Source organism: Chenopodium album, chromosome 9 (genome assembly GCF_948465745.1).
Source record: "Chenopodium album chromosome 9, dcCheAlbu1.1, whole genome shotgun sequence".
Taxonomy (NCBI): domain Eukaryota; kingdom Viridiplantae; phylum Streptophyta; class Magnoliopsida; order Caryophyllales; family Amaranthaceae; genus Chenopodium; species Chenopodium album.
In genome coordinates, this window is record NC_137842.1 from 52,683,428 (window position 1) to 52,702,272 (window position 18,845).

The 18,845-nt window shown below is 35.8% G+C and overlaps 1 protein-coding gene across 5 annotated transcripts; it reads right to left on the minus strand.

Annotated features, from left to right (window-relative positions):
- Positions 1-1,017: 1,017 nt before the first annotated feature.
- LOC145558561 (putative serine/threonine-protein kinase SIS8) lies at positions 1,018-18,613 on the minus strand. 5 transcript variants are annotated; one of them, XM_081619836.1, is made up of 18 exons: positions 18,332-18,613; positions 17,421-17,509; positions 16,084-16,456; positions 15,584-15,787; positions 12,403-12,594; positions 12,045-12,304; positions 10,711-10,821; positions 10,427-10,516; positions 7,277-7,372; positions 6,548-6,634; positions 5,852-5,972; positions 4,727-5,024; positions 3,763-3,886; positions 3,669-3,688; positions 2,961-3,117; positions 2,108-2,396; positions 1,934-2,006; positions 1,018-1,303 (listed from the first exon to the last, which is right to left on the minus strand). In XM_081619836.1, the coding sequence occupies exons 3-18, from the start codon at positions 16,318-16,320 to the stop codon at positions 1,221-1,223; spliced, it is 2,442 nt and encodes an 813-aa protein (XP_081475962.1). In that variant the 5' UTR covers positions 16,321-16,456; positions 17,421-17,509; positions 18,332-18,613; the 3' UTR covers positions 1,018-1,220. The 5 variants fall into 5 exon arrangements, with proteins under 5 accessions (XP_081475962.1, XP_081475961.1, XP_081475963.1 ...); XM_081619835.1 differs by lacking the exon at positions 17,421-17,509; XM_081619837.1 differs by lacking the exon at positions 17,421-17,509 and having other exon boundaries at positions 10,427-10,504; positions 18,332-18,612.
- Between the last annotated feature and the right edge of the window lie 232 nt (positions 18,614-18,845).

The window sequence follows — 18,845 nt, forward strand, 5'->3', positions numbered from 1 at the left end:
TATCTTGTTGCAGGTACCTTGATTAGGGATCGGATTAGGAGCCTCCACATTGATTGTGTTTGTGAATTGGAATGGTGAGAAGTTGGAGTGTGAGGAAAAGGCAGCATTGCTAGGTGTTGATATTAATGAAATGGAGAACAGTGATCATGATGGAACTGAGGATGAAAGTTGGGTAAGAAAGAGAAGAGTTGGTTTATGTTGAATGCCAACATGAACCTATGTAGTACTAGCAATGGGTTTTTATCATCAAGTTATGGGAAAACCTTGAATTTCTCTCGATTTGTATTGGTGCTGGAGAGATCTTGACACCATTACCTGATATAGGGCTCGAGGAGGAGAGAAATTCAAATAAAAGTCGAGGGAGATTATCAAGATATACTTTTAGGATTAGCACACTCAGGAGATATCCTTTGCTGTCTAAAATAATGAAGCTCGATTGTGGGGATACAATAGGTTATGCATTGACTGCCCCATCTGGGCACATAGACCTTAGAAATGGAATTCAGAATTGAGGCTGAATGAGATTGAATTTAAGGAGTCTCTCACTTCCTGGTGCTGGCCTTCTTGCACAATGTGATACATTAAAGAAGCTCTTCATTCATGGAACAACTCATGACCACTTTATGATGTTTCTCATCAAGATTCCTAAACTGAGAGATGTGCAGCTGAGAGGGGATTACTACCTTGCTCCTGAGAGCGGTATGAGCACCGAAATGAGAGCAAACTCTTGTTCTCGATTGTCAACAGGTTGAATGCCCGTCAAATTCGTGAATCCTGATTGTTTTTTTTGTTTTTATTTTTTTGAATTACAAGTGTATAGCTGGTGTAAATGTTTTGCAAGCAAATATAACAACTCACTGTATTTTAACTTTTCTACTCGTGCCGGGATATATTTCCCAAAATCTCTAATGATGATGGCCTTGCTTTAGTTTCTTACCTCTATGGGCAATGTAAATTATCAACGGGGTTTGGGGTTTTTGTCTGTGTGATATACTTGTAAGCAATATACTATAGCTGTAACTCTTTCAACAGTTTACTGCTGATGTGAAATTCTCTAAGATGTAATTCTCTTCGCAATTCAAATTATAATCTCCCCTTTTTCCATTTCAAAATTTGAAATATCATCTACTAAGTTTACAACAAAGAGAGCCGGAAACATGATAATAATGGTGACAACTCTATTCCTCAACTAACATTCTCTCGCTATACAAGGATGTGAATTAGCAAAGTGCATATTCGCAGTCAAGCAAGCGGGAAAGTATCTCCTTGCAGTTTGGTCGTTCATGTGGTTCTGCCCAACAATCTGCAACAATCAAATCAGACAATGAGCACCTAAGTCCCAACAAAACAATCTTATGACGCCAAAAGAAAATGAAGAATTTCAATATAATCAGGCTATAGAAAATGAAGAATTCAACAATTGACTTTTACTGGCAGTGCCACTCCAAAACAATGGTTCACGGGACTTAACTTCGTAGTAGAAGTTAAGGTTCAAGAAAATTTACATGGGTTTTGTTTCCTGACATTAGTCCAGCAAAGATAGTTGACTCGAGTGTCATGTACTCTCAACCATGGTGAACATTCTATATGGACTAGAGGATGCAAATCTTTAGATTAGAACAAGGTCAATATTCTACTGGTCTATAGCTACTGTTTTTTTACTAATCTTAATTCAAGTATATTCTAACAATATAGTGAACAAGAATCACATAACATGTACTCTATTTCATTATTTCTACTAAACCAGCTCAGCACTTTACCTATTCTGTATACGTCAACCAAACTGATTTTATGGCAAAATATTTGAGGCAGACAGAAGTCACAGAACTATTTCCTATAGCTCACTATATGTCATGCACTTCAAGTAAATAGTTGACAAATCAATGAACTCTCAGCTATAGAAGAAAAGATGTAGCAATAATCAGAAGAGTACCAGTAATGAGCCGACCAAGAGGTCCTTCGGGAATTTCTAAACGTGAACCCTCATTTGCAACGGCATAAACCACCTGCAAAGTAATGTCCAGATTAGGCAAAACCAAAATTAGTTCGCAAAATTTTACCTTCTTCAAGTCCAACAAGCAAACTTAGCAAGGTAAATACTAAATACCTTTTCCGGTGGTACACCTTCCCAAGGCCTGCTCAGAGTACAGAGCTCCCACATGATGACACCAAGGCTAAATATGTCACACTTTTCTGTAAAAGGTTCATTCCGTATGAGTTCAGGAGCCATCCATTCAGGAGTTCCAGCAGATGAAGAGTCTCCGATGGGTGAGTCTGTCATTATCCTTGACAATCCAAAATCACATATCTTTACTGTCCAATGTTTGTTCACAAGACAGTTAGCACTCTTCAAATCACGGTGAACAATCTTCATTCGGTGTATGCACATCAACCCTCTGTAAGTGGCACACAGAAACTATGGTAAGTTTGCATTCATAAGATTTAACAAACCTAAATAGATGAGAGTGGTCCAACCTAAGCCAAAAGCCAACGATAATACATCAATCACACAGCATATTATAGTTTGAGATATAATTTTATCCAAATGTAAATGTAGATGCTAATGATAAAAAAGCAGGACATTTAACTAAGCTGTCAGAGTTCTCCTTTTTAGCAATAATGACCCATGAAGAATATACCTTACTATTTTCTCCTGAATTACACATTATTCAAGCAACCCTGGGAACTTGAGAAGTACTATCATTGTTACATACTTACATCATACAATCATACCCCATATGAGTAGCATAATCGCCATTTTCAACACACAGCTTAAATTTGTATAATTTGGTCTGGATAACCGTAACACTTCAATTGAAGTTCAACACAGAAAATTGTAATCATTCAACGACTGAGGAATTTAGTTTTTGTCTCGTAGCAAGAGTATCAGTCACAAACGCAATACGAAGTAGAAGAATGACAAAAAATAGCTTTAAACATAATAGCATAATCAGACAAACCTGCATATATCACGTAGCATTTTTAATCTCCTCCGCCAGCTAAGCTTCTTCTTCTGACCACTCAGGTGGATCAGATAATACAAAGAACCCATTTCCATGTATTCTGTGACCATTGATAAGCGTGGTGGTTTTGTGCAAGCACCAAGAAACAAAATAACTGCAGAAAATACCAATTAGTAAATGAGAATATAACAAGACAACAAACTATGAAGTACTATGGTGTTCAGTAGTAACAATATTTTTCGTAATAAGTAACGCAGCACAGTAGGCTTCCCAGATGAGTATTAAAAATCCCAATTAACAATATTTTTCGTAATAAGTAACGCACCACCAGCCCATTTATGCTACAAACTTCCTTTCTTGGATAAAACCTAGGCGATTGTTTAGATTTTTTTTTTTACAAAATGCTCAAAATTTACGATGTTCATATTTTTTTACAAAATGTTCAAAATTTGTAATTGTTTAGAATTGTTTACTAAATGTTCAAAAGTATAGGCGTGGGACGTTGCGATTGTTCAGATAATTTTACTAAATGTTCAAATTTTGCGACGTTGCCATGTTTGCCAAATTCCAAGGCTTACTCCTATCTATCTCGGATGATTTTGATTATACAATTTATACTTGGATCTAGGGCCAAATTTTGAAAATGACGAGCCAGATGCAGATATTATTTTTGAAAATGCAATTATAACAAGATAAGATGGTTACCATTTGGGTGTCGAAGGCGGCTGGAGGCAACACGGGAAAAAGAAAAGGTGTTAGATTTCACAATGCAAAAAAGAACAAAAAAAAAATGTAGTACCTAAGAATAGCTATTTCATTGCAGAAGTCCTCCATGTTTTCAGAAGTCAGATCCTGCTCTAAAAACAATTTGATGGCAACATCCGTCCCATTCCATATTCCTCGAAAAACTTCCCCAAAGAATCCTAGTTAATGAAGAAAGATAACATAATTAACAAAAAATGGTAATTATACTTTATAAATGGTGTAGCAAAAAGATCTGTTAAAAATTACTCGTTCAATCAAAATTAATAGTCACATATACTATTTTATGTTTACATCTTCAACTGTGGAGAAAGTTATCACCTTTCATTAAAAACAATTTGATTTGTTTGTATCTTATATTTTGCTCCGTAGTAACAGAAAAACAACATAATAAAGATCTTTGACCAAGTCTTAGAATCTGACAAGTAGCAAAGGAATGACACTCCCATAGACTAAATAAGGATTTCAATCAGAGACATGCCATAAAAGCATTCAAAACCCAAGTTAGACCTTCGGTTTAACAATTTCCTTTTAATTATAAACCAATAATCAAAGCCTATCAGTTTGTCACTGAATCCAAACAAAATAATGTAGACAGAAGGTAGTCGACAAGTCACGTGGATATGGTTTCTAATAGAGAGCCTTATGAAGGACACATGAGGCCTGCCATACAAGTGTCTGATTTTATCCTTTTCCAGCTGCACAACTGCAAAATTTTAGGCCTGTCAATCTCCACAACCATTCCTTTGGCACATCGTTTATACATTACTATCCACATGTTCAATCTATCTTACGTTTCCTAATTCCTAGGCTAATTAATCAATTTTACCCTTAACATTGCTATTGTTATGCAGCTAAGAGCTAAGAGTACCAAATATAGACAGCTTAGACTTGCAATGAACACCTGGACCACAGTTACAGCATATTTACAGTAGCATCAGCAGTTCCTAACAGTTTCACAGCTCCAGTACACAACAGAAGAGCAAGAGAAGAGGGCTTACCGATTCCAACACGAGTTCCAACAGTCAACTCAGAAAAATCAATATTCCATTCATCATAAGGAAGCAGGGATTTGTCACGATACATGCGCGCTTCCAAAATTTTATTCCATGTTGACACCATTTCATCACTTGGAGCCTGTCCTGATGTCATATTCCTTTCTAAGGTTCGACTCATGTATTGATGAGGAGATGATGGTAGTGATACAGCTTTTTGAGTACTTTGCTCCCCATGCAGAGCATATAAAGCAGATCTGGCCCCAGAAATTTCATCTCGATTCCCAAGACGGAAATCAGAAGCCTGAATGTGGAAGGATAAATTGGTCAGTAACACTGATAAGTTCTATGCAGTCTAATACACTCTCGTCAAGAACAATTTTCTTATTCAAGCAGGCTTACATGGTCCTAAGACACATGCAACACTTTACATCTGTTCCCAAAGGAAAAATAGAAAAAACTAATAAAATGAAAATTGAAAATCTAGACGGAGATTTGAGCAACAATGTGCTATCAGATAGGATATTGACCAACAGAATCCACCTTACAAGTTTCTGTAGTCAACTCAAAAAAAATAATAATAATAATAAAAAGAAATTAAAAAAAAAAAAAGCAAATAGGCAGGAAAAAGGAAGATTTTTAAATCAAAGAACTATGTAGTACATATTAAACAGTAGAATAAACATTTTTTTTTTCATACATTAAGGGGGCGTTTGGTTAGAGTATTGGAAATAGAGTGGAAAGGAAACATATAAGAGGGAGGAAAGGAATCATTTAACTCTTACCTTTAAATTTGTTTGGTTTAACCATGAAAAGGAATCACTTACACCTAACTCCCTTTATTTTTGTTCAAGGAGGGGTAAGGGCAATTGTTACCTTAAGTTTTAGAGAGGTAACAAATAGGTGGAAACCATTACCCCTAGGTAATGGTTATTGTTACCTAAACCTTCTAACCAAGCCATTGGCAACGGTAATAGTTAAATTGAATCTGTTTCCAACCCAAAATAACTCTTACCAAACATGCTCTAAGTAGCAAACATGATAGAATCTAGAGAGGAAACTGTATATCAAAGAGTAATTCCCTTTTAGACCAACATACATAAAGTCTACGATAAAGTGAAACCTACATACATTTGTCTCAGGATTGACACCAGCGTTAGTACTGCTGGGCGAAGTGGGAAGAGACCTGTCCTCGCCCCGATCTCTCAAAATACGGTTTTGCTTCAACGTCTCATTCATTGCTCGCACAGCCCTGAAAATTTAAAACACACATACATAAGAATGTAAACCATACCCGCAATATTAAAAAGCAAGTAATTAAGGATTTCCATGGTCAAACAATTCTCTTTAATATGAACCCTGCTCAAGCAACATAAATTGTTCCAAGTAATATAATATAAAACAAAAGGCATAATATGTCAGTTTGGCTAATCATGTATCCGATGGCAGAACAGTATTTTATAATTTGTCTGGCTCATAAAAGGAAATAATCACAGCAGATGCATTTTGGGCCAGAACAGCTCAACTTGCATCCATCACAAAAGATGACTGTCACGTCTGTCAGTCATTCTCCAGGAAACAATAATAATCTGGATGAAATCCAGAAAAGTACAATAAGTTTGATTGTTGAAAATCATGAAAAAAAAATAAAATACAGGCACAATTCACTTAAAAGACTAATCAACTTTTTCCTGCACAGTATAATGATAAAGTCAGCCCATGTACCTGATGCCTCACTATAAAATAATTTTATTCCCAGACTGATAGATTTGACCAACATTCTTCGACAGATGTGCAAGCTTAAACACAAACACCAGAAACACAAACCTCACGATATCGTCACCAATTTCTGGGGTGATGCTGATGCTCCTTCGTCGTAATCTACGAGCTTCAGATGTTGGTACACCAACTGATCTGTACACAAGAACCAACAGCAGAATTTTTTATTAAAAAAAAAAAGTCGTCAGAAAAAACTTTAAAATAAACAATAAATTAAATTAAATGAGAGAGAGCCCCTAACCAGAAAGCAAATTCACAGATTTGGGAATAAATATCACATAAAAACAAGAGTGCAAACATTGACAAAACTTAAACAAATCAAAGGCCTCCTACCTTCACTCCCTCAATTCAAGAGGGCAACCTAGAAATGGTACAAACCATACGAAATCCCTAAGAAAATGCCAATATGAATTCTAAGTTTTTACTAAAGTTAAAACAGATAAATTATGCCATCGTTAGGATTAATGTTCCAAGATGCAATCCCTTGATAGATCATGCCATCGTTATAAAAATGGACAATCTGGGAATGTTACAAACCATGGAAGATCCCTAAGCAAATTCAGAGATGAAATCTTTAGAGTTCTTACTAAAGTTAAAACAGGCAAGTTATGCCATCGTTAGGAAGGATATTCCAATAAAGATCAGAATCAAATTCAACCAATTTAGGACTCTGCCTCACTAATTCAATATATACCTCAAATTCTCAAAATATGATTCAGAGGTTTTTCCTTTTTACTATACAAACACTTAGCAGAGAAGAATTTAGATGTTACAGACCTTGATGAACCAGCATCATCAGCAAAATCTCTAAAGGTTTTTCTTTCACCACCAAGCATTGACCGACCTCGCGCGCGAAGTGAAGGATGCTCAGGACTACAACCATAAAAAAATTATATAGATAAGCAAAATCCAGAAGCCATACATCTATCATACATCTAAAAGTTCAATGACATGGTTGACATTGAGCAAAGGTAGACATACTTTTTGACATAAAATACCACCAAATGAACAGCATAAGCACACTTATGTGACATTGTGACCCATTCTCTTAAATAAGAGGTGCAAATAACATTACAAGAACAGATAAGCTCCTTTTCCTTTTTTTTTTTCCTTATTTGTATATTTTCCCATTCTATGACAGAGAAAGGTTTAACAAAAAGAGCTACTAAAAAGTTTTGGGAAAAAACTTATGTAACCAAGCAATGTAAAGCAGTTGGTTTCTTAAAAGCACTGATTTCATGGGCTAAAGGCCACATGGTAAGCAAGTAATGAAATCATTCAGTCAATCACAAGAAAATCATTGTCATGAACATCTGTTATACAATTAGGGATTCAGGAGCACTGGTTGTTTTTAACATTTTATCCACAATCATAAGACATTTATAAGAAGAAAGTCCTGGTTTGATATGTTTGTGTAGATTAAAGAAGCAGAAAGGGAAACAAAAATATCATCACCATTCACCGTATTACAACCTTTACCACTAAGAGGACTTCAAACACAATAATCTATCCAATGCTTTTAGGGTCACTAACATCAGACACCCATCACACCACCCTCTCCAGAGAGGTGGCGACCTCCAACAAGACTACAACCATCATCCCCCCGCCCCCCAAATTTATTTTCTCTTTCACTCTTTTTCTCAAATCTAGATCTTAGGAATGCAGGTGGTGATGGGAATGGTTTTAAGTTGTGGGGGTACGTAATTGGTGGTGTGTGAATTTTTGACGGATGAGGGGTGAATTTTCAAGTTGGATTGGGGTGTTATAGGGTTACAGGCAGTGGTTGGGTGGATTCTATGGAGTCTGGCAGTAGTGATTTGGTGGATTTTGTGAAGTTCGGTGGGTTTGATGATGACGCCAACAATGGTGGTGAGGCCGATGCCACTGAAGGTGGACCGGTGGTGGTGGGTTGATGCTGATAAAAATAAAAATTAAAAAAACAAAAAAAAAGGAGCCAACGGTGGTGAATTAGTGGTGAGGATGGAGGTAGATTTATGGTGGGGATGGAGGTAGATTAATGGTGGGGGTGGGGGTGGGGGTGGAGGTAGATTTATGGTAGTGTGGTGGTGGCTAAGGAAAGGAAATTAAAATGAGTAGAGGGGAGGAGGGAATCAACATAGGAAAAACTTTGGGAGAATGGAGAAGGTAAAGGCAATGACCTAAATATTACTGCAAACATCAACAAAGGGAATCAACTCTTTTGATCCACTTACCCTTTCCAAAATACCCTGTACCAAATGCCCCCTAGCTGCAGTTTGTAAAAAAGTGAGGGGGTTTAAGAAAATGGTGGATAAAGTTAGTATAAAGAATGAAAAAGTGGGTGGGTATAAGAAAAACACGGATAAGGGTAAGAGAGTGAGTGGAGAGATGTAAACAGTGTGGAGTAAGAAGGGTAAGGTAGTAAATAGGGTTTGCCAACAATGATTAAAATAAAATAGGTCAAACTGAGTCGGACATCCCTGCTCAGACAAAGCATATATTATCAATATCTCAATACAAAAAAGAAGCAAAAAGGCAACTCGAGTGCAGCACTGCATTTTGATAGAATAATTTTATGACAGATTACTTAATTGTAACATGAGAGTTTGGAGGCAGAAATTTTCTTCTGCTGAGGCAATAAATGGCTACATCAGTCATCAGGATTAGCCAATGATCCAAAAATGTATTTTCCCAAGTCCCAAGTACTTAGCCATTAAAATATTAGACCTAGTTTAACCCTGCTCTCCACCACAAGGGAAATATAAAACCTAGTTATGAACCTACAGAGTGTCCATGACTTGCATTCTCATTTCTCAATGCCAGTATAAAAACGTTGCATTACCTACTGCAGAAACATATAAATTATGCTATAAGATACAGGATCTGCATCTACTTCAATTTTTTGGAAAAAAAAATAAATAAATAAATTTGAAAAAGTAGCTAGCTATTTGATTTTGACAGCAATAAATGAGAAGACAAACATGCTAACTTTCCTCAATCGCATCTTGTGTTCTATAAAAAAAATCGTGTTGACAAACAACATAGCACGAGAGCTGATATGCAACAAAGGCACAACCTACTTGTGCTAGTACACACAAATCAACAAAGGAACTTAACATTTTGTGTGACTAAACAAAGAACTGATACAACATAACAAATCAAAGAATGACATCAACAAAATGTAGTCACCATCTAGTTTCATCAATATGAATAAGCTTCTTAGTAGTAGACAGAAGATAATTTTAACCACATATGAGGAATAGAAATGAAATGCCAAGACCTCATATCTCCTTAGTTTAAGATAACAGGAAATTGACAGGTACTATATATTATGATGCTAATTTGGTATACTAGACTATTACTCCCTCCATTTTAAATACTTGCTCCAATTTCCATTTCTAGCCGTTTTCGAATACTTGCTCCATTCCCTTATTTGGAAAGCTTTTACAATATTTAACTCCTTTCTCTCAACTAGTGGACCAACATAAATCATATTTTATTAATTTCATATTCTCTCTCCTCCAATTCTCTCAACTACTTTAACTTTTTACAATTTTTTATTCTTCCACCTACCCCACTACCTCCATAATTTATTACTTTCTGCAATTTCTCCTAAAGCTCCGCATATAGAGAAATGAAGCAAGTATTTAAAAACGGAGGGAGTAGTAATTAACCATCACTTTTGTACATCATTAATCAATTACACTAATCTCAGTTCTACACAAAGCAACATTAACCTTCACAATAGATGTCAAGATTGTCAACTAGGATGCCCAAACGGCTTAAGATTTCAACAGCCAAATTCTAGTAGCTAATTTCAAACCTAATGAACAATAACTGCAGAATTAAGATACATTTTCAACAAACACATAAAAAATAATAAAAATTATAAAATAAAAATAAAAAAGTTCCTCATCACTTGAAGATGGAAGTGGAACCAAGGAACACCTTGAACTAGCAGTCCGCTGTTCAGCAATGACCTTCCTCCGACTCCGTCTCCAAAATGTAGTCGCGATGTTCGGTTCACTATGTGATAAACTGAGGCTTGTTAAAAAATCAGCCCAACCTGAGCACTAATATGGCAAAAAATTGAACTAGGAAGACACACAAATCCTTAATTGGTATATGTATTCATTAAGATACCCCCTTCCCCAGAGAAAGAGAGAGAGAGAGAGAAAGAGACTCAAGTCCTTGACATAAAATGTCGAAGTAGATGGAAACGGGTCAAATACCTCAATCTTCTTTCAAGAGTAGCAGTTCTAAGCACTTTATTTTGCAGCGAAGGACCAGCAGCATTCATATCAAACCTCCTCGCGAATTGACCAGTATCATCTTTCTCTGCACTGAAGTAAATAAAAGAACATTGACAAAATGTATCTAGCAACCATGTCTATGGGTCGATATGGAGCAACCCTCGCCTTTATGTTACATACATTGAATGGACCTAAGAGATACAAGATGGAGAACTATACTTAATCATGTTGAATCTTCAATTAGTTTTAGATTTTAATATATAAATTAACAATTTTCAAAGCATACCTAAACAACTACAATTTATGAAAGAATACATTGAAGCTAAAGTTGCAACTATTGACGCTTACATCAACCCAAAGATACACCAGCAAGGACAGAGGAGAGTTAAAATAACTGAAATGTTTGATGCTCAGGGAGGCCAAAGAAGACTTGAATGGAGGGAGGTAAAAATAACACGAAAAAAATGAAATTGCAAGAACAAGCAATATTCAGTAGAATTGAAAAAGAATATCTTTGTGAACGACCACAGGAGATAAAAAAAAAGTATCTGATGGGCAAGTGGCTAGTGGTTAAAAAACTAAGAAACTTCTTAGTGGCCTGATCAGTTTATTTACACATTGCGGTATTGCAACAGGCTATTCATATCATCACAGGTTCTCCAGGAACACCTCCCAATATCAATATAAAAATAATTATTTCCAAGTGGACTTTCACAGCCCGAGTCGACAACTAGACATACATATTCCATCCCTCCAGGTGCAGTTTTTTTTTTCGTTCAGTTACTTGACAGTGTACACCAATGGTTTAGAAATATAATTATATCCACAAAACCAAGAGAAGGTAGTAATAAATAAAACACATCTCAACAAACTATAACCCTCACAAAAACAAACCCTTTAAACCCTAAAGTTTTCAATATGCTCCAAATAAACCCACCATCAATTTTTTCTTTCTTCCAAAATAGAACAACCTTTATCAACATCATGTCTGGATATCCTTTTCAAAACATAAGATGCAGATGCTCAATACGAGAAAATATAAAAACTAGCAAGAAGGAACAACATTTTCTGAAAAAAAAAAAAAAAAAAAAAAAAAAAAAAAAAAAAAAAAAAACTCCACTTGTTTTAGTAGGAGATTCAAGGATCTATATAATATTTGCAGTCATGAACAATCATATACCACAACTTGCAATATATAGTCTTAACATACAATCTTTCTGGACATCGTATCAAAGCCTGAATTGCCAATAATATAAGAAATTAAGATTACTTTTTAACATATAATAGGACATAGCAATCTTGCTCTAACTAACCTTTCTTGATCAACTCTTTCAGAAAATCCACACATAGGACTGTTGGGCTCAAGTGGAGAGTCACAAGAATCATTTTCTGCAGAGTCACTCTCCCCTGCTGCGGAAATATGGGTTAAAAAAATAGCCCTGGTAGATCGAGGAATCAGTTGACCAGGAAACCTCATGAGATCAACCAGAAGTTCCACTGAATTCAATACTACTACCACAGACATATGCTTAGATGAATCTGCACACTCAATTCTTTCATCATTGGGCAATCCCTGGAAGAAGAAAATATGGAAACAGAGACTAGATACATTAAGACAAGATAACATTGAGAAAAGAATTCTGAACCAGTCTCAAGATGAGGGTAACATACCACCATAAGCTTACTCTCTAGACCAACAGTATCTGCCAGAACTTTGAATAAAATTGCACGAGGACGACATGAACCATTTTTTATTTGACCAAGCAACTGAACCCCACGAGACATGGAACCTTGAGAAGCTTCCTCTAGAAGAGACTTCACAGGACTGGATTCCAAATTAGGACGTTTATAGAGATCAGAAACCTGTCAGAGTAACAGTAAGAAGAAGATTAATATCAGTTTATATATAATTATGTACATAAAAATACCTGCTAAATGAGGAAAATCTATAAGGCAAGTATCAATGAAGCACAAAACATAGTTCTCTGAATAATTCTTTGGAGAGAAAAACCAGTAAGCTCATTGTCAATGTATCTCCTAGTTTTGTACAGAAAGACACGTATCCTTTGAACTCATATGACTTATGTGCCCTTTTTCCATTTAAATGATATAAATTATCAACTAACTCTAGTATCCATGCTGAAATTCAGCAATTTGCATCTGCATTATATGATTTAAAGCAATTTCCAGATATTGATGTTGCTGCTGAGTGTCTTTTTTGGTATTTAAATTTTATTTGGTGATGCAAGAAAATTTTGATGGTGAGTTTATTCTGAAGCATAGAGAAAATCTTGGGATTTGGAGGGCTTGATAAGTGAGAATTATGATCAGTTGAGAACTTGAGATATGTGATAAGCAATTTCTTCCTCTTGGTTTGGTAAATATATATATTTTTTTTAATAACTTTAAATGCATCTTGTGCCAGCTGTCAAGTAACTAAACAAAAAAGAAACCTTGACAAGATGCAATCTGTAAAATCAAACAAAATTAATGTGAAACAAAATGCCCCTTTCGTATCTTCTGTGAGATTCTATGTCGTCAATTTCCCATAAAATCTTGAGGCACACAGACCATAACTTAAATTTATAGACAAGAACCAGCAGAAAAGGATAATAAAAGCAAAACCTAGGGCTTTTTTGGTTGACATCATGACATGGGAACTAAAATTCTCAAGGTAATTTGTAATTCATGGGAATTTATTTCCTTTACACAATTCCTAGAAAATAGCCATAAGAAATTTGTAATTCATAGGAATTTTGAACGACCAAGGGGGAGGTGGGTAATTTATTTTCCATGTTTTGTGGGAAGTTTTAATTCCCATGAATTTCCAATTCCTCCATTTTCACAATTTGTTGTCAACCAAATAGTAACCCCCTTTGCAAATTCCCATGAATTTTCATTGCCCACATGTTTTAAGGTTAATCAAAAAAGCACTTAGAAGTTTACAAAAGCACCATGCTAACTGACCAGCAAGACAATATTATCTAGAGCAATGCATTAACACCATGGAACTATGGAAGAATTTGAATGATCATATAACTACAAGCTGATGCAGCATAATTGCACTACCCCCAGTCCCCCAATACCGTTGTCATGTCCAACTAGAGGTGATCATGGGTAAGGCCAGGCCGGGCTTTGCCCAAAAGATCTGTCCAAACCCGCCATTTTGGACAAAATCAGGCCGGGCCAAAATTTTGACTGCAAATTGATTTTTCGAGCTGCCCAAACCCATTCTATTTAGAGCCAGGGCCCCAAAATCTGTCCAACCCGGGGTTTTTTGGGCTGGGTCGGGCCGGGCTTGGCTTGATCAGGTCTATGTCCAACCAACCAGCACTTCCTCCACCCTAAAGCTCCAATGCCATATCCAAATTCCATTTTGAGCTTGCTCCAATGCTCCACCACTCAAACCAAAAAAATTCCTCAAACTCCCATCACTGCCGCCTATGGACCAATAAACACTCTATCTTCCCAGCCACCAAACCAATAGCTGGAAACAATATGAAAGAGTCCATGGTCATTCAGCTTTGCTGACCAGAATCTTTGTCAAATCAACCCCATATTAAAACACACACGTCCATGATAGGAAACCATTATTGCCACACATAAATAAGCAGATTATGATCTAAATTTTATGGCTACATCAGCCATCTGATGCCTTCAAAAGAGGAGGAAAAGGTAAAAATTCAGAGCATATGGGCATTTCATATCACAACAAAAAATCGTACTCTAAACAGAAATTTTCGACCACTAAGATGTCCGAGGTATCATGGTTTGGTTCTCTTCATCTTATTTAATTTAATGTATTCTCGTCTGAATTTTCAATTTCTGGTCCGGTCGGGTCTAGTATGATCAGATTTGGTCTAGTCTCATCTGGTGTTGATTTTATTGATTTTTATTTCTAGTCTAACTCATCCTCATACTATTGTTTGATGTGGATGGTCGTGATATTTCTGATTTGGTATGGCCTCATCTGGTCTGATGTGGTTTTAACAAGAATAAGTAACACGAAGTAACTAGAAAATATATCTGAAATTTGATTTTTTTTTTTCTACTCTGGTCTAGTTTAAAGTCAGGTCTATTTATGTTTTAAGGTTGGCTGGGTAATTTGACAGATTGAGTTCTTAACAGCCATAAAATTAACCAACCGAAATTATGGCTAATTTTAGACACCTACCACATCAACCGAAATACCGACCAATGCTTTTTCATCAAATCTGACAACCCAGCAAACCTTAAAACAAAACCCAACCCCCTCACTTGTATCACCCACCTCCTTTTTTCCTCTCATTCTCTCACATTAACAATTAGCTCGTCAGCTTCCTACCTCTCACCCACCTCCCTCCCTAGCATCAATTACCTTCTCTTTCTTCAACCTCCTTCTTTCAGCTGAGTGGCCCAACCCCATCCCCTTGAGAATAAAGCTTTAGTTTTGTTGTTGTTAGACAAATGTGAAAATTCTAATAGAAAGGACATAATATAAGATCACACATATAAATAAACAGTAGTATGGTGGATACATAGCAAAGAATGGTTGTAAATAGCAATCTCGAAAGTAATGGTGAAAGAAATGATTGTATAATTGATGCCAAAGGTGGGGCTTCCTCTTTCTTATTTCTTTGGAAATTTTTACTTTTCCTGCGGCATTTTGGTTCACCCCATCCAAGGATGAGAGTATTAATTTAGGGATTGTGTAAGCAAATGAATCTGTAACAATAAAGAGAAATAACAAACAACTAGATAGAGAGGTTAACAAATTATAGGCTAGAGTATATATATAAAATGATATATATCAAGTTAAAAGCCACAATAACGAGGTAGGAGTGACAAGACAATATTGTTAAGTAGTGCTCACCAATCCAGCAATCTTCTTTATTATAGCAGCCGGATTTGAGTTTAATCCTTTAACTAAAGCCGTTATAAGTTGCTTTAACATATGAAGTTTCTTATCCCTCTGGGCATCTACAAGAATTATATCAGCCCTGAGGCCGTCAGCTTCCAAAGTAGAAAGCTCATCTAGCGTAGGAAGACGATCAAACATCTCCTTAAGCTTCTTATCCTGCAAAGTATAACGCATAAATATGATAAGTCTCATAACCATTGTGATAAGAAAGTTTAGAAAACTTTCCTTGCCTAACCATCATTCATGCAAAAATAAAATAGAAGAAATTAGAAAAATAAAAAATTACAGAAGGATCATTTTTTCTCTGGCAACCAACAATCCAACATTACTAACACCGCCTATGACCTAATGTATTAACAGCTGTAAAATTTTAGGTATACCTAAACCGCATTTTAAAATAACATAGAATGATAAAAGCAGATGAAAAAACAGGTACAAGCAAAGCTACTTACCGGAACAACAGAATAAAAGCCATTTGGAATAGCTTCAGAGAGCACTCCAGTGCTCCAGAGAATCTGAGATGCTGTCTCAGAGAACTGCTCATCCTGCTCATTGTGTCTAATGGCTTCCTTATGTTCTTGAGAAGTCAAAGAAACCGATCCAAAATCTTCCACAAAATCTGAATCCCACCAGGTAGAATTAGAAGACCCCTGTTCTGTTTGCCCAGTATCATCATGTGTCTCTTCCATGTTGTCAAATATTTGGAATGCAAAACCATTTCGCCCCCACTTATTACCCCATAAAAACCCCTTCCCATCCAGATGTGGTATCAAAACAACAAATCATTGGCTTAATTTTGCATCCCATGACCTTGAGGCACACAGCCTGTGCATTTCAGATAATAGAATCAAATCAGTTTTCCTATAAATTAAAATCCTCCCATCAACTATATTGGTAAAGGCAACAAAATAGGGTTGGCATCCCATACACAAAAGTAAATCAGTTAAACTCAGGTGAAAACAGCAGCTAATGAACTCAGTTGATACATATTTTTTAAAACATCCTCTTCAGATGACCTAATACAATTGAAACCCAGTACCCAACTTTCAATGCCTGCAGTAAAGTCTAATCTAAATCATTCTGACCAGACTTTCATCCCAAAGCTACATCCAGAACACTACTAGGATGAAAAAAGATATAAATGGAGTACACAAGTTACAAGCACACACATAACAACTCGACAAATTAGATGTTCTCATATCATTCACAATATTTTACACGGTTAAATCAAAGGCCTCACAGAATACAGATCTTAATAAATAATATTTGTGCTGGTTAAAGAAACAACATACATAATAATAATGCAGTAGAACATGACAACATATTTTATAGAAAATTTCCCACTATACTTTATTTTTCCACTCTTGGGAGCCAAAGGTTGAGAAGACCCTCCATAAAGAATAACATTGAAATGATTAATAGAAAACCTTGTCTACATATTCTTCTAGAAAGATTATTAATTGTTCTTTGAGATATCCAACTTACATGATAGATTTGGCTTTGTCAGAAACTATACACTTACTCTACTTTCTCTATTTTTGGTTACTTATACTTAAGGAAAGATATATTAATGTGGGTTCCTTTCAGCTTCGGCTCGGTATATATTTTCTTTTAATAGTTTTTAACTATTGATAATTAGAGATATTAATGGTTGGAGACATGCATTGACAAGCGTGAAAAGAGAAGTGTCTCATCTAAAAAAACACAGGAAGTATATGAAATAAGAACACTACTCACGAAAATTACAAGAACGACATATAGGGTATTATCAATATATGAAACTCCGTACACATTTTGTTGCGATCAATTAATTTGCAAAGAACCCCGATCGTTGGTAACTCGACAGAATGACATCCCAATAATGTTGATCTAAGATTTCTGAATTCACAAACTAACACAAAGGTCAGCAACCAAAAGCAAGTAACGAGATCAATTTAGCTGAAGTAGGTGGCATCAGCATAGCCACCAATGTTATTTCAAAAGTGGCTCATTATAATCTTTTCCTATTTAGTTATAGTTAATTAATGCTTCAATATATGAAGCAACAAAATCCCCGGCTTCCTGCAATCCTGCAATGACAACTTACTGCTAAGGATATTCTAATATTACTACAACCAGCAAGTCATAAATGAACCATCACCTGAAAACCTATACAAATGTTTAGAGTTCTCGGCGCAACTAGTTAGCCTAACAAAAGGATATCTGATGATTGCCCGACGAATCGAATGCATAGTAGTACAGAATACACAACAAGAGTTTTTTAAGTGGTGCACAAAATTTAAGTTCACAATTCTTAACACCATTGACAAGATTTCCAAATGTCATAGTCGTCATTGATCAAAAGACCCTCAACGACGAAACCAGATAGTTCGTAAGCATTAAACTAACGAATTTGCTTTCTTCCAAAATAAAAATCTAACGAATTAGCAAAAGATTAATTATTTTCCGAAAATACAGCAGAACGATTAAAACCCTAATACGATCTTGAGTAATCACAACAATTAAAGGATTATATACAACACATTAGCAACCAAATCTGACTCAATCAAACAAGATTAGACGCATTAAAATCATTCTCTAGCAACAAAATCGGTCGTTATAATCCAGAATAATCATAACAAATAGTTGAAGAAATAAAACCCTAAATCAAATCAACGAAACCCTAGATTGCGAAATCAAAAAAAATAACAAAAATGTTACCTCAGAATCTGGTTTGAATGGAGAGAGAAAACTCAGAAGCTTCTTCAATGGAGAATTGAGAGTGCGCAAAAATGTAGAACTCGGATGATTGATGAGAAAACCCAGTAGTCGGATCCAAAAGAAAGAAGAGAGAAATGAAAAATGGAAGATTTATTGATTTCGATTTTATTAGAGAGTGAATTAATTTGTTAATGTTGAAGATGATCTGAAAGAAAGTGAGAAAATTGAAATGGAGGAGAGAGAAAAGGGTGGGGTAGGAAGGGAGGGAGGACGTGAGTCACGTGCTGGTATGAGAAAGAGAAAGAGAAAAGAGAGAAAAGGAGTGTTGTTGTTGTGAGATCTTTAGAGGGGGAAAGAAGCAGTGTCCGACAGCCAGCTGGCAACGTGGTGGCTCACCAACATCCACACACCTTCGTCCGCGTTTTATTTTTTGAAGTATCATTCATTTTTGGAAAAGTTATAAAATCCAACCTATACACACCCAAAAAAAAACTAAAAATTGAATTTGAGATTT